Below are 25,848 nucleotides of genomic sequence, written 5' to 3'. Positions count from 1 at the left end.
CACTTTGCACTTGCTTACACGGAACTGTATTTGCCATTATTATGCTCATTCATTCAGTTTAGGGAGATCCCTTTGGAGCTCTTTCTATCCCTTTTTGTTTTAATCATTGCAAATAATTCAGTGTTGTCAGAAAAATTGGCCACCTCGTTGCTTATTCCTAACTTCAGATCATTTATGAATAAGTTAGAAAGTACTGGTCCTGATACAAATCCTTGGGGACCCCACTGTTTACATACCTTCAATGCGAGAACTAAACCTTTATTTGTGCCTACCCTCTTCCTTCTTTTCTTTAACCAGTTACTGATCCATAAGAGGACCTCTACTCTTATCCTTTGATTGCTAAGGTTCCTCAGGAGTCTTTGGAAGTCCAAGTAATATTGTCTACCCCATCACCCCATCCACTCTCAAAAAACACTAAAAGATTAATGAGACAAAACTTACCTTTGCAGAAGCCATATCGATTTTTCTTCAGCAAGACCTGCCCTTCTATATGCTTGATAATTTTATCTTCAGTAATGCTTTCTACCAATTTCCCCAGAACAGACAATAAGCTAATTGGCCTTTAATTTCCTGGTTCTTCCCTTGGATCCCTTTTTAAAAATTGGTGTTATATTGACCACTTTCCATACCTCTGGTACAGAGACCAATATCAACGACATGTTACATATTTTGTTACAATATCGGCAATCTCACTTTTGAATTAAACTGGGTACTCCCTAGCTGTCCCACCCAAAGCTGATAGGATTAATTATGTGCTACATTTCTAAAGAAGTGAAACATTTGGATAACAATATCTTATGCTTAATCAATGTCTGTTACCATCATTTCTGCATTCTGATGTAAATATGCTTTTGTTTTAATGCTGTACTACTGATGTTCTGTGCTGACATTATGTCTTAGTACTTCTTTCTTACCAGCAGAGGGAGCCCAGAACCACTTCCTGAGCTCTGAGACTGTTCAATAAGGTCTTTCAAGGATTCCCCTGGCGGAATGTAAGTCTCGTCTTGTTCGAGCCCAATGCTGTAACGAGGAGGTCTGCTTTCTTGTCTTTTATACCTGCAGTTTAAACAAAAATAAACATGGGTGACTCTACCACTGGGTGGTCTGAGACAGCAGGCAAAAATTACTATTTGGGTCTGTTTAATTTCCCACAGTAATGTTGCGTATTAAATTCTCTAAAGCATTTAAGTTTCACATCTATTTTCAGGAACCTCAGTAACAAAATACAACTTTTGTCTCTGAAACCTTGTGCCCAGCTCCATTCAATTCAATGAGATGTGTAGTACCAAGGGAATTAAGAAAACAAACAAACAAACGAGCATATATTCATACCATATCTTACCCTGCACCTTAATGCATCATTGTCAGGTTCCCATCTGACCCAGACCCTGGAGAGACCTCTTCTGAAGAAGGAGGTTTGTAATCCACTGAAAACCCTGCTCCCACAGAAGCCTGAGAGGAACTACCAGCAGACCAAAAGCAGTCTGAGGATGCCTTCCCACCCCCCCACCCCAAATAACCACCTTTAATCCTTCCAACTCTGTCATTCCATATCGACAGTATTAACTGCTAGTTGGGTACTTGTAACATGGAATGGTAAAAACATTAGAAGAGCCCTGCTGGATCAGACCAAGGGTCCATCTAGCCCAGCATTCTGTTCACACAGTGGCCAACCAGCTGTCGACTGGGAACCCACAAGCAGGACACAAGTGCAACAGCACCCTCCTGCCCATGTTCCCCAGCAACTGGTAGCTTCAGTTGCATGATAGCTTCAGTTGCATGATAGCTTCAGTGAAGACTCCATGTGTCTATTTTAGTGAACAAACAAATCTGGGCTTGGGTCCATTGCTCTGCCACTGAGAGCCATCCAGCTCCAAGGTAGTTGTGAACTGGAAGAGACCACAGCATACGATACCATACCATATGCATAGTGGCTAAATGGCCCTTAATAGCTGTAATTTCCTGGCATTTTGCAGCTTGAGTGAACGCGGAAAGCCCTTAACACAACATGTTAAAAGAAAAGCTTTTTTTTTTAATGTATTGAATATATAAAGGCCTTGGTCTCCTCTGGACATTTAGCTCTAGCTTCCACACCTGGTATGAGTCATGGTCAATCATGAAACTAATGGTCCTGAGTGCCTTTGTCTTTTCTCACAATTTGTCACTGGTGTTCAGCTGGAGGGTTGGGACTAGGGATGTACGAATTGTGTAAAATCCATTCGGTCTGTGTTTTGAGGTTTGCCAGGCACCTTTCATTCTGTCAGCTGCCCACTGACAAAATTGGATTTTTTTTCTTGTTTCCGAATTTGCGCAAATTTGCATTTGTGCAAAAATGCACGAATTCCCCCAAAATTGTGCATTTTCACAATTTAGCCTATGGGGAAAATGTGCATCTTTGGCCTTTTAAAAAATGTTATTTGATTTTGGGAAAGTTAGAAGGTTCACTGAAACCACCCTACAAGAGAAGAGCTGGTCTGCTGTGGGATCCATGGGTTGGATCCATGGGTTGGACTCAAGATTGAACCTCATTTGGTTCTGTTGCAGATTTCTCCGACATCCCTAGTTGGGACCCCAAAGTGATTTGTGTTCTTCTACCTGCAGCACAAGAACCAGCGATGGCAGGTGACAAAAATTCTGGCCCTTGCTTTTCACCACTGGAAGAGGTGCCATAGCCAGCAGCATGCACGTGACAGTTACTGGGTTGGGAATTGTCCTGGCACACACTTGCTGACAATTACAGGCACAACTATTTGTTCAGCAACCATCAACTTGTACAATACTGGCTGGGGCACCGTTCATCTACTGCCACCTCCCAGCCTTAAAGGTAAGAATGGACATTCTTCTCTTACCAGCCACTGCTGACCAAAACCACCTTAGGTTAATGTTATTAAAAGATAAGAAGAAAGAGAGACAGGGGAGACAGACACAGAGAAGAAAAGTGTGGTGTGGAAGGAGGACAAAAAGAAAAAGAGGAGAAAGACACAGAGAAAGGAAGGGTGAATATACATGATTATAAATTAAAAATGTGATACTAGGTTACAACTGGATGTTAAAGCTGGGTCAAAATTTGAAAAGTTTGAATTACTACCTATATGACTGGAAATTACTATAGGCACAATCCTATGGGTTGCGCCTTCAGGAGACAGAAGCCTCCAAACCTGGAGGCTTCCGTGTACACAATGTCTTGCCAGGCTGAAGCCAGCAGAGCGGGAGGAGAAGCAGAGGCAATCTTTGCCTCCCTATCTTCCGATTGTGGCATTTTTTGCTGGATGGGCTTTTTTGCCCGAGTAGTCACTGTGGTTTGAAAGGGGAGGGAGAAGGAAGCTGGAAGAGGCTCATGATAGCTCATACCCTGGTCTCTCCAGTCTCCTCCCTTCTCTTCTCCACCCACTGAAATGCCCCCTTTCCCTCCTCTCTGAGGTCAATTTTCCAAACTTGGAGGCCAGAAGGCACAGTTCTTTCCACACCAGCTGCGGGGGAGGGGGGGAGGGCAGATCGCCAATTTCCCCTTCCACGGTCCGAGCACCGTCTCTAACCTTGAAGGGGAGAATCCCCACTATTGTATGGCCCTTCAGACAATGTCTAAAGGCCAGAGGTTTGCCTCCTGCTTGTGTAAGTCAACACTTTGATTCTGGGATGGCAATCTGTATTTTTGGGAGCCAATACTACTCTCCAGTACATTTTTCACACGAACTGATCCATTTAGGGGTAGTCAGGATCCATAATATCAGGTAGGAGGGCATTACATACAAAAGCTAAATATTTATTCTATTTACCTATTTGCTATATTTACATACTGCCTTCTGCCAAAGCACCTGAGGAAATTTAACATTTCAAATAACACATGAGATAAAAGGAATCTGAAGAGACATAGTATAAAAGGGAAAGGGGACAGAAGAGGAAAGCAGTTCAAAATACTAAGGTACCATGGCATTATATAATGATGTTACACAACTGTAGGAAATAGCTCAGTGAGGGGAGGAGCCAAGTCCTGCTTGAGGGGAAACCTTGGTGCCTCAAAAGGAAAACTAAGAAAACTATTCTCCTTATGAATGAAACCATGGAAAGTTTAAAAAATCCTACGATTGGTGGGAGAGCTCTTTGGAGCCAGATAAGGCTGGGCTGAAAATGCTGCCCCTTTTGCAGGGCCACTGATTTCCCACAAAAGCAGTGGGCATTTTCAGAGATTTTCAAGGCAGCTGACATGTCTTAAACTGGAGGGGGGAAGAGGGCGACCATGTGAATGGCCCAGTGGGAATGATGCTACATCTTATTTATTTGATTTACTTATTAATAACATTTAGGTTTGTATCCAAAGCTAGCCATCCACCAGTGGAACAGATTTCCTCATTTGTTGTTGTTGTTGTTCAGTCGTTCAGTCATGTCCGACTCTTCGTGACCCCATGAACCATAGCAACCCAGGCCTTCCTGTCCTGCGCTCTCTCCCGGAGTGTGCTCAAGTTCATATTCATTGCATCGGTGATGCTATCTAGCCATCTCATCCTCTGCCGTCCCCTTCTCCTTTTGCCTTCAGTCTTTCCCAGCATCAGGGTCTTTTCCAGAGAGTTTTCTCTTCGCATTAGGTGGCCAAAATATTGGAGCTTCAGTTTCAGTATCTGTCCTTCCAATGAGCACTCAGGGTTGATTTCCTTTAGGATTGACTGATTTGAGGGACCCTCTGGGGCAGATTTGGAGGGCATGCAGGGGGGCGGGGGAGGACAGCAAGGGAAATTCTGTTGTGTGAGCAGATGTCCACTCACACAATGTTGGGTTTAACCCTTTCACACCTCCTTATTTGCTAAAATGCCATCACAGTGGTGCACAAGGCAACTTGGGAATAGTTACATTATGACCTACTGTCATTCCCAGGGCATTCTCGGTTTTAAAAAAGGGGGGGCAGAGTGACAGCTGCGCCATTTTAACAAAATGGCCCAGGGAACGACACTAGGTCATGATGTAGCATCATTCCCATTGGGCCGTTCTCAATGAGAACTGCAGCCAGACTGCTGCTGCTGATTTCAGCTCTGCCACTTCTTGAAATGGAGGCAAAGCTTTTTATAACACTTAAAAAGAATGACTGCAACCTCTGTGTCACGTCGTATTACATGGTTAACATCCCCCTGAAAAAGTTAAGGCATTTTGCCCAACCCCAGAAGATCACAAAAATATTTGGGGACTGCTGTCGCCCCCAAATCCTGGTTTGAATACTGCAGCCCAGTACTAGCTGCTACTTATGAGATGCATTAGCCACCCTGTTTTACTTTGGATACCAGTCCAAGTCCATTTTCATTCACATGCATTACTTCCCATCGGAAAAGCAACTGCTGAAGACGGTATGAAAATACAGCTCTTCTTCCCCCCTATTAACAGTTGTGCCATTGCAAAATTACTAGAATATAGAACACTTTTAAAAAAAATAAAATGCCCCAAATCACTCATTTTACTTTTACAGTTCATAAACTCAAAACATGGGTGGCAGAAAGGGACGCTCAATGGAAAAAGCATGAGCTTTTCAGACTTACCTGAAGTAACAGAATATGATGATAAGCACCAGGAGTATACTACAGACAGTCACTGAAATCAGCAAGGCTTTGTGGTGAATGTTTCCCTCTGCAAAACCTCCAATTAAAAACAAAACACTTCAGCGGTCTGAAAATAACTGCATTTATCTTATTATTCAGTTTTACCCTGTGTCTCCAAGTGTTTGAGGTGGCTTTACAAGCATGATTAAAATCATAAAAACAATGCTAAGGCAATAATACAAACTATTAACAGCAGTAACTCTGAGGCTCAGCTTGTAATGTCTCAAACATTTCCAAACAGGAGAGCTTTCAATTCCACCTCCCTGCCCCTGCTGCCCCAATTTGCCACCACCACTAATGTGAGCGAACTTTGCAATAGTTTGGGATCTCCACTACAAGTGTGAATTTCTATATTTGTGATGTGCAAACGCATCGAACATGCATCTAGTTACCTCAGACCGGGAGGAGCTCTGTGTCATACTAGAAGATAAAGAAGGGCAGGCCATAAGCTGCGAGAACTCTGTTCTTATTGATCGCTCCTGAAATAGGGCTATTGCATTTCAAGTTTATGAGAGTGATGCGACAAGCGGGTTCCTAGGGGACTCTTAGCTTTCTACTATGCACTTTTATTTCCAAGCTCTGGTTTCTTCTTCTATTTTGGCCCCTGAACAACATTTCCTTCTGGCTTGCTTCTAATGTGAGAGACGGACAAACAATGTATCTCCTGTTTGCATCAGGTTCAATGTTTTAACCTAACATTACCTGCTACTAGTGCATTCGTGGCATAAACATTCAAGACACTGCTGTTGCTTTTGAAATCCCTTTTGTAAGGAGACACTGGCAACTGGGAAAACACTACAGTGCTGTATTCTCACTAGGCCAGCAGATTTGTACCTGAGCTCCAAGTGAGGGGGATTGGAAACTGAGAATCCACCAGGGAGATCACTTGTCCCTATGAAGGAAGAGGCTGCTACTGGGGGTAAAATAGATGGGGAACAAATGCTCTATATCATTGTTAATCAGACCTATATTTCTGCTAATTATTCTCTCCAATGCACATCGCTTGTCATATTTTAAATATCTTGCAGGTGATCCGCCTTTAAAATGATGAGGATATTATGCAGGTAAGAGAAGAAAGGGCATCACACTCCTCATAATGGTGTGGTTTGCGCCCAGCAATGTATCTCCAGTTTCATAGATCATGAGTCAATAACACACATGGAACAACAGATTTGGGCTTCCATTGTTTAATTTCTGAAAACAGACAAACATTGAATGCTACTATTGCTGGGCTCGGTACTAACCTTGGGTGTACTAGGATACACAAGGTACCCAGGGTAGTGCTCTCTGTGAGAAAGTGGCATTTCTTAACTAAATGTGTATGAAAAACTTCAAACACTACTGCATATGTTCAGTTTTAAAATCCTAATAGAAAACACAGCAGTTGTTCTCCACCAGGAAGTTATCACAGAATCACAGAATAGTAGGGTTGGAAGGGGCCTATAAGACCGTCGAGTCCAACCCCTGCTCAATGCAGGAATCCAAGTCAAAGCATCCCTGGCAGATGGCTGTCCAGCCTCATCTTGAATGCCCCCAGTGTGGGAGAGCCCACTACCTCCCTAGGTAATGGGTTCCATTGTCCTATTGCTCTAACAGTCAGGAATTTTTTCCTGATGTTCAGCTGGAATCTGGCTTCCTGTAACTTGAGCCCATCACTCCGTGTCTTGCACTCTGGGATGATCGAGAAGAGATCCTGGCCTTCCTCTCTGGGACAGCCTTTCAAGTCCTTGAAGAGCACTATCATATCTCCCCTCAGTCTTCTCAAGGCTAAACATGCCCAGTTATTTCAGTCTTCATAGGGCTTTGTTTCTAGTCCCAGTATTGTGTGCATGCACCGCTAAAATGAATGGGAGCTGCACAAGAGCAGTCTACCATGTTCTTGTGCCATCCCCATTCATTTCAGTGAGATATGAACAGAATCCTGGTGGATTGTGCCCAATGATAGCTTCCTTAAAATTGATAAGAAAGGCAATTTGCAGTGATGAGAAGGATACTGCACTCACTGTGAACAAGATGGAGACTTCATCCCAAGGTACGTAAGTATGCTTTACGAATCACTGAATTAAATGAAAGTGTTGAATTTATTTGCCACTGATTGCAGGGAAGATGTACACATGCCAAACATTTTGTGGATTTTGTGCAACATGTTCCACCCGCACCCCCACCACAGATTTGTCATTCACATTTCTATTCATGCTAAGCAGAGCTATGGAAATCAGTAGAGTGCTTGAGAAGAAAAAGAACTGAATATCTTGCCACACCCCTTCAATTTTACTTGAAAACACTGGCAGTACAAAATAAAAACCCAGTGGGTTATTAATGCTCCTTCTTAGGCTCCGGGTGAATGGCAGAGGTTAATATTGTCCAGCAATTGACACACAAGCATTTGGCATTTAGGAAGTGACAGAGTAGTGTAATTTCAGAGGCTCATGGACAAGTGTCATGGTTGCCTTCAGTAAAGGGGAAAAGAATTGTTCATGAAATAATGAACTTAGGAAAGACTTCCCATAACAATACGTTGCTCACTGGTGGCATTTCAGAATGGTTCTGTGAAGTGCAGAATGGATCTGTGAAGTGTAATGCTTCCTATGTCAGTTTGTTACAATGCATGTAGAAATTATCATTCAGTAGATTAATAATGCAAAATTAAGACTGGGGAGGAACGAAAAGGGAAATGCTGAAGAGAATGCCTGCAACAATATTCACAACCCTTTTGGCACAATAATAGGCAAAGTCACTTTTGGCATGATGCTACTTTGAGCAAAAGTTCAATTAAAGTTTGTTCAAGTTGGATTTTCAAAGGGATGAAATATTCCTGTCCAGGGTTGCAATCCCCTGAAAAGTTATCTTGAGCAAGACCCACACAAATGAATGGGAATTGATCTGGTACAGCCCCCCTTTTCATTTCAGCGGGGAGAAGACCTGGTAGATTGTGGCCCATTTTCTTCTTCTTTCACCAGGTTGATGGTGATCAGGTTTACTGCAGCAGCAACCTAAGGCAGGATGACTGTGGGCTGTACACATATCAAACTCCATCCGTTCCCCAACCATCAATGCCCAACTCATTCAATCACCAACTATACAGGCAGGGAGCCAGACACGGTGGCACCAACACTTCTGCTTATGAGGGCGTTAAATCAGTAAAGACGGATTCCTCCTCTCATCTGCCTGCAGTCTGCCCTTTCACAGAGATTTCCAGTAATACTTTTTTATTGTTTTAAAATAGAAACGTTATATTCGGATCTGATTATTTTTCCTGCTTTCTTAATCAGCAGACTGCCTGACCAGCACAGGGTCATCTTGTTCTCATCAGGACATTTTATTTTATTCACTGGGTGAGGAGGCTATTTGAGTGTTCAAACTACTGTACAATTGCGCTCATTTCACATGCCAGCAAGGTGATGCTCAAAATCCTACAAGCTAGGCTTCAGCAGTATGTGAACCGAGAACTACCGGAAGTACAAGCTGGGTTTCGAAGAGGCAGAGGAACTAGAGATCAAATCGCCAACGTTTGCTGGATCATGGAGAAAGCAAGAGAATTCCAGAAAAACGTCTATTTCTGCTTCATTGACTACACTCAAGCCTTTGATTGTGTGGATCAGAACAAACTGTGGCAAATTCTTAAAGTGATGTCTCCTGAGAAACCTGTACGAGGGTCAAGAAGCAACAGTAAGAACCGGACATGGAACAACCGAGTGATTCAAAATTGGGAAAGGAGTACGACAAGGCTGCATATTGTCACCCTGCTTATTTAACTTATATGCACAGTACATCCTGAGAAATGCCGGGTTGGATGAATCACAGGTCGGAATTAAGATTGCCGGGAGAATTATCAACAACCTCCGATATGCAGACGATACCATCCTAATGGCAGAAAGCGAAGAGGATCTCAAGAGCCTCTTGTTGAGGGTGAAAGAGGAGAGTGCAAAAGCTGGTTTGAAACTTGACATTACAAAAACGAAGATCATGGCATCTGGCCCCATCACTTCCTGGCATATAGAAGGGGAAGAAATGGAAGCAGTGACAGATTTTACTTTCTTGGGCTCCAAGATCACCGCAGACGGTGACTGTAGCCATGAAATTAAAAGACGCTTGCTCCTTGGGAGGAAAGCTATGGCAAACCTAGACAGCATAGTAAGAAGCAGAGACATCACCTTGCCGACAAAGGTCCGTCTAATCAAAGCTATGATTTTCCCAGTAGTAATGTATGGCTGTGAGAGCTGGACTATAAGGAAGGCTGAGCGCCGAAGAATTGATGCTTTCGAACTGTGGTGCTGGAGAAGACTCTTACGAGTCCCCTGGACTGCAAGGAGGTCCAATCAGTCCATCCTAAAGGAAATCAACCCTGAGTGCTCATTGGAAGGACAGATACTGAAGCTGAAGCTCCAATATTTTGGCCATCTAATGCGAAGAGAAAACTCTCTGGAAAAGACCCTGATGCTGGGAAAGACTGAAGGCAAAAGGAGAAGGGGACGACAGAGGATGAGATGGCTAGATAGCATCACCGATGCAATGAATATGAATTTGAGCACACTCCGGGAGAGTGCGCAGGACAGGAAGGCCTGGCGTGCTATGGTCCATGGGGTCACGAAGAGTCGGACACGACTGAACTACTGAACAACAACGAGGAGGCTATTTGGAACTGTGAACGTGGCTGAACTGTTGTTGCATTTTTATCTTCGTTCCTAAAAACTAAGACTTCCCCTGCCTTCATCTGGTTAAGTTTTAACTCCTCACTCTGATATAGCTATGTCTACACTGATTCATCATTCCTTTCGTAATCAGAAAATGAACATTACCCTTTCTAGCAAATTCTAGGCATGGAAAAGAACTTTCAGAGAACAGTACCTCTACTTTTGCAGGCATCACCTCTGCACTTGGGTTAATTTGTACTTCAGCCACCTCTGACCTACAGCTTAAGGACCTCCTTAGACTCTGGAGTCCCCTGAGATGCAACCTTGGGTCATAAGGCTCCTGAATCAGAAGCAACGTTTATTCTATTTTTTTTTACTTGCCAAGTGGAAGACAGTTGTGTTAGGAAAACGCCTTTGGAAACATGAAGAAGGGTTGTCAACTGGAGGTTCTTCAATTTATCTAGAGATGAGCCAAAACTATTCACCACTTTTGTTAACATTTGCAGCAGTACTGAAAACCTTTTTACAGATTTTTTTTTCAGCATTCCTTAAGAAATTGACTATATATTAATTTACTTAGCCTTCACATACGTAATCATATAGCCAAATCTATTTGGCTATGGAGTATTGTGACACTGGCCCCTTCACTGTATGTTCACTGATTGGGCACGACTTCCCATGTAAGTGAGCTAGGAAGAAGCTACACTGGAAGTGCATAAGTAGGAGGAATAGTGCAAAATCGGCAGCAAGGAGAAACAATGGTACCAAATGAATTTTCACACAAAATGTTTTCAGGGGGAAACTAGTTTTGCTCAGAAACAGAAAATGGATTACATTCAGAGAAATTCAAATTCAAGCCCATTAACCAATCAGCTAACTGAATTTTTAAAAAACTAAAAAAACTAAACTAAGTACTGTGTTTTTATGGATATATAATGAAGATAGGTTTTCTTCACCAAACTGTTTATCTTTGGAAGCCCATCTTAGCTTACATTACAACATCATCACTGGCACCATAAAATCTTATTAGCAGTGTTTGTTTGTTTTTTTTAAATAAAACAATATGCAGATTGGAAACCCGGATTTGCCTCTTCTGTTACCTCGGTCTTCCAGGGGTGGCAGAGTAGGGTGAAGATCTTTATTACAGAAATCTTGATCTGTGCAGCATGCAATTAATCTTCTTGGCTGAGATAATGGCGTGTCCTGCAATAGATATGGTTATGAGTAGCTTTGTCCTAAGCAGCTAAGCTACAGACATTTAAATTGCATTAGAAATGCTGAAAGCTTTCAGGTGTGGAAAAAGCATGTGTGCGCAAACAGTACAAAGTGTTTATTCTTTTATACAGAAAAGGGCCAGCCCAAGACATTTTGCTGCCTGACATGAAGAACAAGATGGTGCCCCCATCCCAAAAGCAGGACTGGCAGTTGAACCTTTCTTTAACACTGGCAATGGGACTGGCAGCATCCTCGACTGCACCTGAAGGAGGCAGGCTAGCTTAGGGGGTGCAAGGGAGGCTGTTGGCACACAGCTCTCTCCTCCAGCATCTTACTGCTGCTGCCTCCCAACATCTATTGTCTGAGGCAACCACCACACCTTGCCTAACGGCCAGCCCTGATATAGATTATACAATTCAAGTTGCTACTTGTTTTTGTTTTGTTTTGTTTTTTACCAAACCTCTCTTGGATGGGTGGCAAAATTTTTATTTGTTTCTTTTGCGGGTGGGGTGGGGGTTATCTTCAATTTCAATATTTAGAGAAAGCAATTGGCACTGTGCTTCTAGGACTGTACCCCTTCAGAATATAAGCAGGGGAAGCTCATGACTGAATACCTCCTTCATGAAAAATACTGAAAAATCCCTTCACACAGTAAGCTTGTGTGTTAAGGATGACAGTTGTAGTAGCCTAGCCCTCGCTCTGCTAGTTTTCTATGTGAAACCAATGCTTGTTTTTAAATGAACAGGAATTCAAATATGCTGTTTTCCAGCCTAAAATGGCACAGTAGTATGTGTTCTTTCTGAACATGTACAGGATCTTAGAATGGGGATATGTAACATAAGGCCCAAAGGTTGTATCCAGTCCTGCATATTATTCACTCCTGGAAAACTTTTCTCCACTTTTTCCTAAACAACCAGCATGTGGGCAAGTTGTCACAGGGTAGTAACATGGGGCTACACAGCTTGGGAGAAAAACCTTGGTAAGCCAGAAATTGTATGTTGGCCTTACGCTGACTATCCCTGTTTCATAACACAAACCATGACCTTCTAGGTTACATGTCAAACTTGGAAAGAGTGGAAAACCTGGAAAACTGTAGAAAACCTAATAACAAATCAGGTTATCTGTTTCAGTTGCTTGTTTCTAACACACCCATTTTTAAATACTGGTTCATAGTTCAGTGCTGGGAAATGGTAGAAACACATGGAAATGTGTACACATGTTTGCACATGTCTTAAGCATGCTCACTCACACCATTAGCTATACACAGGTATCTGCTTATGGAAGGATTATCAGTAGGAAAAGGCCACAGGTCAGTGGCAGAGCACATGCTTTGCATGCAGAAGGTCCCAGGTTGAATCCTTGGCAACTTCAGATAGGGCTGGGAAAGTCTCCTGTCTGAAACCCTGGGAGCTGCTGCCAGCCAGAGGAGACACTATTGAGCTAAATGGTCTGACTTGGTATAAGGCAGCTTCTAATGTTCCTGTGTCATGTTTCAGAGCAAACTGAGTTCATCTAGTTCTCCTCATTAAGATACTGATATCATTAGTATCTTGTTCCTTGTACCTCATTTCCAAGCTTTAAGCAGTGGATAAGGACCATAGTTCAGTAGCAGAGCTTTGCATACAGAAAGTCTTGGGTTTGACACATGGCATCTCCATTTAAAATGAGCAGGTAACAAGTGATGTGAAAGACCTCTGCTGGAAACCCCTGGCAAAGGCCAAGTACAGGCTGAAGGGGCAGGATTGCAGCTTGAGATCAATAGGCATATGGTCAAGGAACACCTAATTACTTTGAATGAGGTCAAATCTCCAGGGCCAGATGAGCTGCATCCTAGAGTAATAAAGGAACTGGCAGAAGAACTCTCAGAACCATTGTCTATTATCTTTGAGAAATCATGGAGGACGGGTGAAGTGCCAGATGACTGGAGGAGGGCTAATGTTGTCCCTATCTTCAAAAAGGGTAAGAAGGAGGAACCTGGGAACTACAGACCAGTCAGTCTGACATCAATCCCTGGGGAAATTCTGGAGCAGATGATCAAGCAATCCATCTGGAAGCACCTTGAAAACAATGCCGTGATTACTCGAAGCCAACATGGATTTGTCAAGAACAAATCCTGCCAGATGAATCTGATCTCATTTTTTGATCAAGTAACCTCCCTTCTGGACCGTGGGAATGCTGTAGACATCATATACCTCAACTTCAGCAAAGCTTTCGGCAAAGTGCCCCATGATATCCTGATGAGCAAACTAGCTCAAAGTGAGCTAGATGAAACAACTCTCAGGTGGATCCACAGTTGGCTATAGAATCGGACTCAAAGAGTGCTTATCAATGGGATCTTCTCCAACTGGGGAGAGGTAACGAGTGGGGTACCGCTGGGCTCAGTCCTGGGCCCAGTGCTCTTCAACATTTTTATTAATGACTTGGAGGAGGAGGTGCAGGGAATGCTGATCAAATTTGCAAATGACACAAAATTGGGCGGGATAGCTAATACTTTGGAAGACAGAAACAAAATTCAAAGTGATCTGGATAGACTGGAGCGCTGGGCAGAAAACAACAGAATGACATTTAATAGGGACAAATGCCAAGTTCTGCACCTAGGAAAAAGAAACCAAATGCACAGTTACAAGATGGGGGATACGTGGCTCAACAACACTACAAGCGAGATGGATCTTGGAATTGTTGTCGATCACAAGCTGAATATGAGCCAACAATGTGATGTGGCTGCAAAAAAGGCAACTGCTATTTGGGGCTGCATTAATAGAAGCATAGCTTCCAAATCCCGGGAAGTACCAGTTCCCCTCTACTCAGCACTGGTTAGGCCTCATCTGGAGTACTGTGTCCAGTTCTGGGCACCACACTTGAAGAAGGATGCAGACAAGCTGGAGAGGGTTCAGAGGAGGGCAACAAAGATGAGCAGGGGACTGGAAACAAAGCCCTATGAGGAGAGACTGAAAGAACTGGGCATGTTTAGCCTCGAGAAGAGAAGACTGAGGGGAGATATGATAGCGCTCTTCACGGACTTGAAAGGTTGTCACAGAGAGGAAGGCCAGGATCTCTTCTCGATCATCCCAGAGTGCAGGACACGGAATGATGGGCTCAAGTGACAGGAAGCCATATTCTGGCTGAACATCAGGAAAAACTTTCTGACTGTTAGAGCAATACTGGAACCAATTACCTAGGGAGGTAGCGGGCTCTCCCACGCTGGAGTCATTCAAGATAAGGCTGGACAGCCATCTGTCAGGGATGCTCTGACTTGGATTCCTGCACTGAGCAGGGGGTTGGGACTCAATGGTCTCGTAGGCCCCTTCTAACCCTACTATTCTATGATTCTATGAAACCCTAGAGAGCTGCTGCCAGTCACAGCAGACAATACTAGATGGACAAGGCAGCTTCCTATGTACAGGGAGACTGTGTTGGCAGCAGGAAATTCTTGCACGTGGACCAGCATGTGACCGGGAGGGGGCGGGGAGGATGTATAGGTCAACTAGACTGGCCCCACTTCTGACTATGTTTTATATTTCACTTTAACACATGAAGGCTGCAATCCTAAACACCTTTCTGGGAAGTAAGCCACAATGATCACAGTGGGATTTACTTCTGATTAAACATGCACAGAATTGTGCTGTAAATATCGTTGCCTAAACTGAGCTCTTGAGATGGGGTGAGCTTTTAAAGAAATAATACAGAAACATTATGAACCAATGTATTAAAGCAGTGCATTTGGAAGCAAGTCCCAGTTAGGGATGTACGAAAGTCACTTACCTTTTAATGAAATTGATTCGAGGTGCGGGGAGAGGCGCTCCGTCCCTCCTCCCGAAATTCTGGCCGGCTGGCTCTGCTCTGCAAGGATTCTGCGGAGCCGCGGGCCGGCTCCACCAGCGGCCGGACATCCGGCCGCTGGCTAGCAGGGACGCAAATGGTAGCGGCCATAGCCGCCGCCATTTGTGTCCCTGCAGTCAGCCGTGATAGGCTACGTAAATGTTTACACTGCGTATCATGGCTGATTTAAAAGAAAAAAAAACGCGCGTATGCTGTTTGCGTTCCCCTTATTTTCACCGTCTTAGTCTACGTAAATGTTTACGTAGACTAAGACGTGTAAAATAAGGAACGCAAATGGCGGCGCCCATGGACGCCGCCATTTGCGTACACGCGCTTTTTTTCTTTTAAATCAGCTGTGATAGGCTACGTAAACATTTACGTAGCCTATCACGGTGTTTTTTAAAAATCTAGCCGTGATAGGCTATGTAAATCTTTACGTAGCCTATCACTTTTTTTTTTTAACTGGAAATGGCGGTGGTGGCGGCCGGTCGAAAGACCGGCCGCCGCAGCCGCCGCCACCGCACTGCTGCAGCCGCCGCCGCCGCCAGGAAGATCCGCCCAAGGTAAGTCCCGTCCCGGGGGGGAGGCGGGGGGGCAGACCGTTTCACCACCGATTTCGGGGGGCCGAATGCGCTGGCATTCGGCCTCCTCGAGATTCGTAGCGAAATTCTCTGACATCCCTAGTCCCAGTACGTGCAATGGGACTTACTTCCATGTATGAGGGTGCAAGTTTGCAACCTGAGGATCACAGCTAAAATATTCTGTTACTGCTCTTGCAATCTCATCCAGTCATTTTCTTGTGACATACATCATTTCCCGAGCACAAAAATAATACAGATTTTGTGTCTGTCTCTATTGATGGGCCACTGGGCAAAACTACAAAGATATTCACAGCTTGACCCTTACATGTGGTAGATGTGCCCTATAGGAAGAAAGCAGAACAGAATACCTCCATTCGTGATGGTGCCTAGACTGACTCTCAGACAAAACAAGGGAAAAGACGAATCTAGTTCAGAACATATTCTTACCCGGCACTGAAAGTCAGAACCTTCTAACCCTATACAGCCAGTGGTGAAGGTCTGCCCTCCAGAGTCCTCATCTTCTACCATGGCAAAACAGTAGCCATCAGTACTGAATGGAGGAAAAAAGAGAACAAGATATATTTAATCTGAAACTCTCATAAGTCTCCTGCATATTGTTCATCATTCACAGATCATCATACTTTGGAAATCGTTAAATGAATTGCACGAAACATTTGTTTAATTTGAATGGCATGCAACACGGTAGAGCCTACATGGCAAACCATTGTTTGTACTCGCCACTGACCCTTTCCCTCTCCCAAGACCTCTGGCACGCTCTGTGGTAAGGAGAGTGTTTGTGTGTATCAGGGACTCATATCCCATTCAGTTTTGGACAAGGCAGGTGGCAAACGAGGTTTGTTACAAGGCCCAGCACGACATGAGAATATTGGATAAAATGCTCGCTTTTTTTTTCTTTTTAAATAAAATGCTATTATGAACTGTGCCACACTCGCTCCTCCTGTCTCTCCCATTGTCATGGGTGTGGCAGTCAGAATCCTGCTAGTGTGGCACTTATTCCTATTGTAAACTTCCTTGTATAGATAGGAGGCCTATACATTTTGATAATATATAATAACATAAAAATACTACAGCCTGCTCAGCAACAAATAAGATACCGCTCTAAAGTGCTCATAGAGAAGAGGGGGTCTCAGTGTACTGATGTAGGGGCTCATGAAAGGACTGCAGGCACCCACCTCTGTTGGAGGCCTGCCTATATTAATTACTGGGATCTAATGAGATATAAATCAAATCAATAAAACAAAACGTGGGTTCAGAATGGTTAAGTTTGTTTAGTTTTAGCCCCATCTTATGCTGTTTATTCAGAAGCAAGTCCTACTGAGTACAACTGAGTTCCTTTTGGATACGTATACACAGGACTGAAGCCCTACTGTGCAAGATTATGATGACAGACCATTGAAGAGTTAAAACATAAAATTTAACTGACCATGTACATTTAATTTTAGTTTTTAATATTTTAAGGGCACAATCCTATGCATGTTTAGACAGAAAAAAATCTGTCATGCTGGTGGGAGAATGCTGGGAGTTGTAGACCTTTGTTCCATCTAAACATGTATTGGATTGCACCCTACATATTAGGGATGCCTGTTTTCTGAGTTTTCTCTTTAAGCTTTAAACAGAGTTTTCTCTGTACGGCACTGCTATGGGGTCCAGTTGCTCTTCCTGAGCCCAGATAATAAAGCACTTCTCCTTTTAACTACAATGTTGATAATTTCAATTTTAAAGAATTATTTTAGGATTTTTCCTAGTTTCCCAACTGGAAAAATACACCTTCTGGTAAATTTCTTAGTCTTTGAGGTAAGACTCTTTATTGTTTTGATTGATTTCTAACATATTGTATAATTGTAATTATTGTTTGAATGAAAACCAAGACTTTTATACTTTTAACTTTTGTAAATATACCACAAAGTTCAATTTGAATGCTAAGTTATACATACCACATTTCATGTTCTTAAAGTAACAAAGTTTAAGAAAAAAACATTTCAAACATTTAAATTCTCCCCAATTTTTTTTCCTAGAAGTTTTTTACCCATTGCTTCAAACTGTCATGCATTTAAAATTTCTTCTTCAACTGCATCCCTAATCTACGTAACGTACATCTCCTCTTGCAGAAAGGGCAACCAAGGGGAGCAGCAACTGAACAAACACCATCCAGGCATGTCTGAGGATGGCCAAGTCATCTCCTGTATAGCAGAAGTGCAGAACCTCAGGTCTGAGGGCCAACTCTGGATCTACAGGGGTCCCAATATGGCCATCCAGTATTCCCCAGAAGGCCCCTCCCCTTCCTTTGGCCCTTCCCCCTTTCTCTCAACCACCAGTCGTTTTATGGTTTCATGGCTTTTGTGCAGTTGTCCCCCATTCTAAAAGGTAAAAATGCCTCCCCTAAAGCTTAGTAATAAGAACTTGGCAGTAAGAGTTTTAAGCTAAAATATGCTGGTATTTTTTGTTTGTTGGGCCTGCCCCTTTTGCCTTCAGCCCTGCCCACCACTGGAATGCGGCCCCCTGACAGCTTCTCCAGAATGGAATTGGCCCTCGGGCTGAAAAAGGTTCTGTGTCCCTGTTGTATAGCAAGACTCCCAGGACTGGAACTTTTGAAGTTTTTATCCTTGAACGTTTAAGGAACAATCTACCTCTTCTGACTCATTAGCTATTTATAGAGCTGTGGCCTCTTGAAACTCTCCACCTTACTTTTGGACAGAGAAATTTGCAAGACAATTTTACCGAATTTCTCCAGGGGGAAGATAAATTCTCAACCGTTTCTCCCACATAGGGCTCCTCATTGGCAGCACTTGTAGCACAGCTTCTTCCTTTTTTGGTAAGGGTTTGGGGGTTTTCATATTGCAACAGCATCAAATGTCTTGGCAGTCTGGTCCCAATTTGCATCCACTGCAGTGCAGGTGGGGGCAGTGTTGTGTCTAGCTCTAGGGATGAGGTGGAATTAGTGCTCTGCCAAAATCTGTCCTCCAATTTCCTCTCTCCATGAAAGGGGCTCCCATTGTTCTGCCTCATTCAGGATGTTTTATAATTTATTTTTGTGCTGTTTTTGAGCTTACCTAACCACAGCTAGCCTCCCAGGCTGCCTGCAAGTCCTGATCTGAAAAAGCAGAGGAATTACCTCATGTTGCCTTCCACTGGGCTTTAATTGAAGTCTAGGAAGCTGAGTCAACCCTGAGTGCTCATTGGAAGGACAGATAATGAAGGTGAAGCTCCAATATTTTGGCCACCTAATGCAAACAGAAAACTCCCTGGAAAAGACCCTGATGCTGGGAAAGACTGAAGGCAAAAGGAGAAGGGGACGGCAGAGGATGAGATGGCTAGATAGCATCATGGATGCAACGAATATGAACTTGAGCACGCTCCGGGAGAGAGCGCAGGACAGGAAGGCCTGGCGTGCTATGGTCCATGGGGTCACGAAGAGTCGGACACAACTGAACGACTGAACAACAACAAAGGAAGCTGAGGAGATGATAGTACAATGAAAAGCAGGATGCGTATGCTCACTTCTTGGCCACCTCCTAAGTAAAGTAAGCCCAAGAAAACCAAACCCAACCCATGAGAATCTCTCTGAAATTTCTTCACCACTCTTTTCTAAAGCAATTTCTCTTTTATCAAATTGAATGAGAATAGTTGAAAAAAATGTCAGAGAAATTTTCGGCACAGCACTAGCTATTTATGTAGAGCAAAGAAGCAGGCAATTTCAAATTCAGATGAGACAATTGTCCTTCTGGGTACCAACTATTATGGTTTCATTGCTCAAGCTCAGGAAAAGTATGAAAGGAACCACTGCCAAGGAGAGACTGAAAGGCATCCATTAGGGTGTATATTATATTATGTTACAGTTTATTTATTTGCATGGTGCTGTTCGTCCATATCAACCAGCAAAGATAATTGAGGAACACAGCAATAAAACAATGGATAGCAATCAACCTTTTTAAAACAAAACACCATAATCAAATAATGGTTGTTGCCAGCGAAATCTTGACAATGAACTCATCCAAGAGGCGAGAGTGAAGAACTTTCACACGATCAGAATAAGTAGCATTAAGAAAGACCCCTCCCCTTCCAAAAGTGAGGGTCTCTGCTGGTTCAGAGTCTATTCTGTAAATGGAAGCCCTTCCATTCATGGAAATGCAACTCAGGATCAAGCCAGAATGTTGGGGGGGGGGGCTTTCCAAAGGGTTGCAATAGTGTGAAAGGGTTGCAATAGTCTGCAAGTCTCAATGAAGTCAGACTTACTTTCCAAGTAAACATGCATAGATCCCAAGTAAAAGTGCAGAGATTCTGCAAGAGTTCTGAGAATTCCTATGGTGGATTGATTTTAATCATGCCAATTTATATCATGATCGAAATCTCCAAGAAAGAGGGTTAAGTTATTTCAACCAACTCTTCAGCTTTCTCATTTATATATTTTCTAAACGTATGTGCTAAATTATTGCTATGACAATTAAAACATAGTGCCGCAACTAAACAAGGCCTTTATACCAGCAGTAGGCAACCTTTTTGGGTCTGCCGGCACATTTGCCATTTTTTACAAATTTCCTCTTCTCTTGCCCCCTCTCTGCATTTCCCTCCCTCCTTGCATTTCCTCTTCTCTTACCTCTTCCCTGTATTTTTTCTTCTCTTGCTCCCTAGATTTCCTTCCTCGTCCCCCCATCCAAAGATTTCCTCCCTTCCCCCCTCTTCTCCTGTTTTTTCTTTCTGCCCCCTTGCCCAGCTGCTTCTTCCTCCCCCACTGCTTCTGCCGCTATCGTCCCCCTTGCCTGCTGCTTCTGCCGCCACTCCCCCGCCAGCCCCTCACCCAAACATCCGCCAGTTCCACTGCCTCACCCACCTGTCCCCATGCTGGGCCCATAGAACCCCGGAGCAGTTCTGATTCTGAGGAGGATCAGCAATCCGTGAGAGAGGAGCCAGCTCATCCCTCACAGGCACAGCAGTTGGCAGAGACTCCTCCTGCCGGCATTCCTGAGATAGATAGTGACCCTGGCAGTGAGAGAGTGTGGGAGAGGGGCTTGCTAGACGCTCGACGCAGGGAGCAACAAGCGATGGAGGGCGCGAAAAGGAGGCGTAGCGCCCGTTTGGTGCGCAAGCAATGGCCACGTCCCATGGACCCAAGGGAAAGAGGGAGGATCTTTCCCTAGCCCATAAGTTCAGGGTCGTCAAGTGATTCTCCTTCAAATGGGGATCAACTGCCTACCCGGAGCATAGGCTACTCAGCTGTCCATTGCTTAGTCGCTGGTGATTAGCATCTGAAAGAGTCATTAAGTTGTAAAAGGATTAAAGCCTTGAAAAGAATCCTTTCGTCTGTGTCTTGAGTTGGCTACTGCAGTGTACTCAAAGAGGCCGCTAGGGCGCTCCTGACACCAGCTTGCTTCTTCCTACCAAGCCCCATTTCCCCCACACACTCCTCCCACCGCTTTTTCCTACAGCTGCATTCACCTCAGGTGCAAGTAAGCATGGGTTACTGGAGGGTTATTTCGGCCTCCAACAACCTATGCCACCCAGGTTCAGATGACACAACGAGCCATGCCGAGGCGGTGATTATGGAAATGACACCCGGCTAGTGCTGGATTAAAGTAAGCCATGGTGGCTTATTCTAATTGTGTGAACCAGCCCACTGTTACACCTGAACTGAAATGTGTTTTATCTTTAAAAAACTCCCCCCTTTAATGTTTAGCTCCCATTATATACGTGTGTGTGTGTGTGTGTGTTTTAATTTAAGCCTTAACCCATTTTGCATTATGGTCAAATATAGCACAGCTTTTGGATACAATAATTCAGAAAGCAGAGGTTTAGTGCGTCATGTTTCACTGCTAAGAGTGATTTTTTTAGAGCCAAGGAAAATGCTTGAAAAAATGCCGCTAGTAACGGAAATGCTGACAGACCCTGAAGTAGAAGGTGCTGTTTTAATTAAAGATTACCTAGTCCAAGAAGGTGATCTTAGCAGAGACCTTTACTAAATGTCAAAAGAGAGGGACATGGGCCAACAGCTTTGCAGCTGTTTAAGCAGATGTCCTTGCTGGAGAAGGGCCCATTTTTCGGATAAGCTGCAGCACCCTAACTATTAAACTCAGTTAAAGAACTACTTTCCCCTTCCAGATAATAAAAAAAAGACTCTCCAAAGGCTTTTCCCTTTTCCAGCATAATGATCCTATTTGCACATTCATGTGTGTGAGAGACAGATACATATATGCATGCACATGCGTGCACAGACACACACTTATATAAATAATACACACACGTATATATACATATACATACACTAAACAGGCAGAAGGGCAGCAGGAAGCAGGATTGTGCTGGTCTACCTCCAGGCATGGCTGTCCTCCACACTGATGGTGTGGAAATCTGTTTTTCTATAAAGGATTGGTAACCTACAGGGGCTACATGATACATCCAGCCAGAACCAACAGTGGGCAGAATCTCTCTCTCAGTCTCTCTCTCTCTCTCCCCCCCCATGTTTTTTTTTCTCTCTCTCCTCCCTCCAGCCACTGCCATCCAGAACAAGGACTTTCAAAGCACTCTGCTCTCCCTGCTTGGGCTAGGAGGTCCTCACCCCACCTAAAGAGTGATGATTTCTGAAAGCACACATCCGGCCAGCACTCTGCTCTCCCTGAGATGCCTTTTGAATGTTCAGTGTGGCTTCCACCTCTTGGTATGATTGAAGGGAAGGAGTTGCCAGAGTGGGCTGATATTGCAGGCTGAATGACATTTTGGCCTTGGGCCTCAGCTCTGATGTAGGGTATAAATGCATTCCCCACCTCTGATGTAGGGTATAAATGCATTCATTCCAAGATGCATGAACTGTATAAAAAAAAAATCTTTACTTTTGAATGTTACAGGGTAAGGACTGTATGTTTCCAGTGTAAAATAATTGGAATGAAAGTGTGCATTGCTGCATGATACCGTCAATGGCTGAAATTGAGGAGTAGTCAAAAATGGCAGGTTGATATCCCAGTGCACCGTTGCATGTTCAGTATACACACATTTATGAATGTGTGAACAGGCATAGTGAGATGTCAATACAAATTCACTATTTCTCCCTCTGCCCATTTTTTAAATTCATCTGAAAAAATAATTCTTCACTCAAATAATTAAATGGTAGTAGAATATCTGGTCTAATACTTTTTCAGTAGATTATAAAGATTAATTTTCAATTGCAATGAGAAATACACTGCTGGTATTCAATCTGCTACAAACACAGAAACATTACATCCACCAGCTAATGTCTAAAGAATGCTTTACCTCAGTCTGGTAAGTCATTCATATAAACAGCCCTTGCATGTAGGCAGTTGCTAAATCCAGTGCTTAGAATGCTCTGTGACAGAAGCGTATATATAGGCAGGTGGTTAAGAAAATTATGTACTGATAGGATTATTTGGCCCCTGACTGTAAACACCCGAAAAATCTTTTATTTCAATTGTATTTGTTTTAAATGTCAAGATTGAAGTTAGCATCTTAGTCATGGTTGATTCTCGCATTATAAGAGCAGCATGGTCACCACTCTAGACACTTTACGCTGGCAGAAAACGTATTAGTGGAGGGGACAATATGGTTCATTCCTGTGGTAGTGCCCCCCATCACCTGGGGTTGGGAATGGTGGTGTAGATAGTAATCACATATTCAGCCGTACTAATGTGATGTCTGTCATTCTAATGTTACCTAAGTAGCACAGGATGCCACACCCATAATCTAAGAACTGGACCTCAAGGACAATTCAGATGTCCTTTGGGGGCACATGGTATACCCCAGCCTTCTAACTGGTGTGTTAGCACTGCACATGCAGGAAGCTTTTGTATTCTGAGGTGATTCAATCACATATAGGACAGTACCACATATGCCCTGGAATGTATGAACTGACTCTGACTCAGCTATGAATCCATGTTGTAAATCAGAAATCCCCTACTCTGCAATGCTGCAACATAACATTACTTTAATTTGCAAAATACTGACAGGATAAGAACACCGGAAGAGCTATGTTGATCAGACCAAAGGCCTATCTAGTCCAGCATTCTGTTCACAAAGCAGCCAACCAGATGCCTATGGGCAGTCCATAAACAGGACATGAGTGCAATACCACCCTCCTGCTTGTGCTCTGCCAGCTTCTGGTGTACCTTCGATACTGGGGGCAATATACAGCAATCATGACTAGTAGCAATTGGTAGCCTTATCCTCCATTAATTTGTCTAATCCCCTGTTAAAGCCATCCAACTTGGTGGCCATCGCTACATCTTGTGATGTTGAATTCCACAGTTTAACGATGCAAAAGGCCTTCTTTTTATCTGTCTGAATCTCCTACCATGCAGCTTCATTTGCTGTGGTACCCTGGTTGTGGAACGCCCTCCCCTTGGAGGCCAGATTGATGCAGATGTTGGTTTTGTTTCGGCACCAAGCTAAAACATGGCTTTTCACCAAAGCCTTTGAGAGCTAACTGAATTCCCTAAAGCTGCACACTGTTTTATTGTTTTACATTTTTAAAAAAATGGTATTAACTTCTTTAATGGTTTAATATGCTTTAAGCTGTTTAAATTATTCATTGTTTCATACTGTTTAAATTGATTTATCTGTATGCTGACCTGATAGCTTAATGATACAGGGCGGGATACAAATGTTTTAAATAAATAAATAAATTCTGTGATCCCAGGTTCTAGTATCATGGGAGAGGGATAAAAACTTCTCCCTATCCATTTTCTCCACACTATGCATAATTTTATACACCTCATATTTCCCCTTGCCCACATCTGTGCACGCCAGGTATAACATATAAGGGCTATATAACTGTTCTGATAAGTGAGACCATTCTTTAATGGGCTCTTTATTGTTCAGAATTCTTGTTCTCCTTAGGTCAAGAACCTTTTGATTTCTCACATCAGACACTTTTGATCTGAATCTATATCAGGGATGCTCAACTTGTGGGCCCTACAGATACTTTGGCCTACAACTCCCATCAGTCCTAGCCAGCATAGCCAATGGTGAGGGATCATGGGAGTTGTAGGCAAAAAAAAAAACCCACTTCTGAAGGGCCACAAGTTGCCCACTCCTGCTCTATATCTTGCCTGTTGTTTTATCACTATCCCGGAAACATGTAAATAAAATTCAAATGCCATTTAAATCTTGTTTTGGATTAGATCTAATCCTCCTGAACTGAACAGCTACTTCAAAACTATTTGATGTATATTTATTTTTCTGATGCATATTTCTTTAGTCTGTAATAGAGTAATACAGCTGCTAAACCCATGAAACCAAGTCAGAGCGTTGTCAGCACTACTCAGCCAAAGATTTTCTTCCACTGTGTGGGCCAGCCATGTTACTTTGACGTCTACAAGAACCATGGGTATGCAAGAAAGCACACTGAGTCAAAGGCCAGTTGCTCTGCCTGAAAAATAACCATATATGACTTAATACTGAATCAGATATTCTATTCAGAATATTCTATGTTCTTCCTCTACTCACAGGAAGCCTAACACAGCTGATTAATCCTGAAGGTACAAAGCCTCCAGCTTGGTTTAACTATGTTTATATAAATGATGTGTATCATTAACCATGTGTGAAAAAAGCCTCCAGAAAATCTGGCTGTCTCTTGTATCTGTTATCTCCTATTGTTTTGTTTTAGATACCAACCGGACAAAGAGAGATGTTGTTCTCCCTCCCAGACAAGCAAGAGAGAAATATTCTATGTTCTTCCTCTACTCACAGGAAGCCTAACACAGCTGATTAATCCTGAAGGTACAAAGCCTCCAGCTTGGTTTAACTATGTTTATATAAATGACGTGTATCATTAACCATGTGTGAAAAAAGCCTCCAGAAAATCTGGCTGTCTCTTATATCTGTTATCTCCTATTGTTTTGTTTTAGATACCAACCGGACAAAGAGAGATGTTGTTCTCCCTCCCAGACAAGCAAGAGAGAAATATTCTATGTTCTTCCTCTACTCACAGGAAGCCTAACACAGCTGATTAATCCTGAAGGTACAAAGCCTCCAGCTTGGTTTAACTATGTTTAT

General features: G+C 43.2%; 1 protein-coding gene across 8 annotated transcripts in view; it reads right to left on the bottom strand.

Annotated features, from left to right (window-relative positions):
* Positions 1–25,848, bottom strand: part of BMPR1B (bone morphogenetic protein receptor type 1B) — a 369,856-nt gene that overhangs the window by 20,289 nt on the left and 323,719 nt on the right. For all 8 annotated transcript variants that reach the window (XM_084855651.1, XM_084855658.1, XM_084855650.1 and 5 more), the window contains 4 exons: positions 16,279–16,381; positions 11,317–11,419; positions 5,523–5,619; positions 915–1,056 (listed from right to left, as the gene is read on the bottom strand). In XM_084855651.1, the coding sequence (XP_084711777.1) occupies positions 915–1,056; positions 5,523–5,619; positions 11,317–11,419; positions 16,279–16,381 (445 nt within the window). The remainder of the gene's footprint in view (positions 1–914; positions 1,057–5,522; positions 5,620–11,316; positions 11,420–16,278; positions 16,382–25,848) is intronic.

This window comes from Heloderma suspectum, chromosome 5 (genome assembly GCF_057233095.1).
Source record: "Heloderma suspectum isolate Gila_16-S chromosome 5, 16-S_ref, whole genome shotgun sequence".
NCBI lineage: Eukaryota > Metazoa > Chordata > Lepidosauria > Squamata > Helodermatidae > Heloderma > Heloderma suspectum.
The sequence above is the reverse complement of the archived record's forward strand: the minus strand, read 5'-3'. Positions and strand labels throughout refer to the sequence as shown.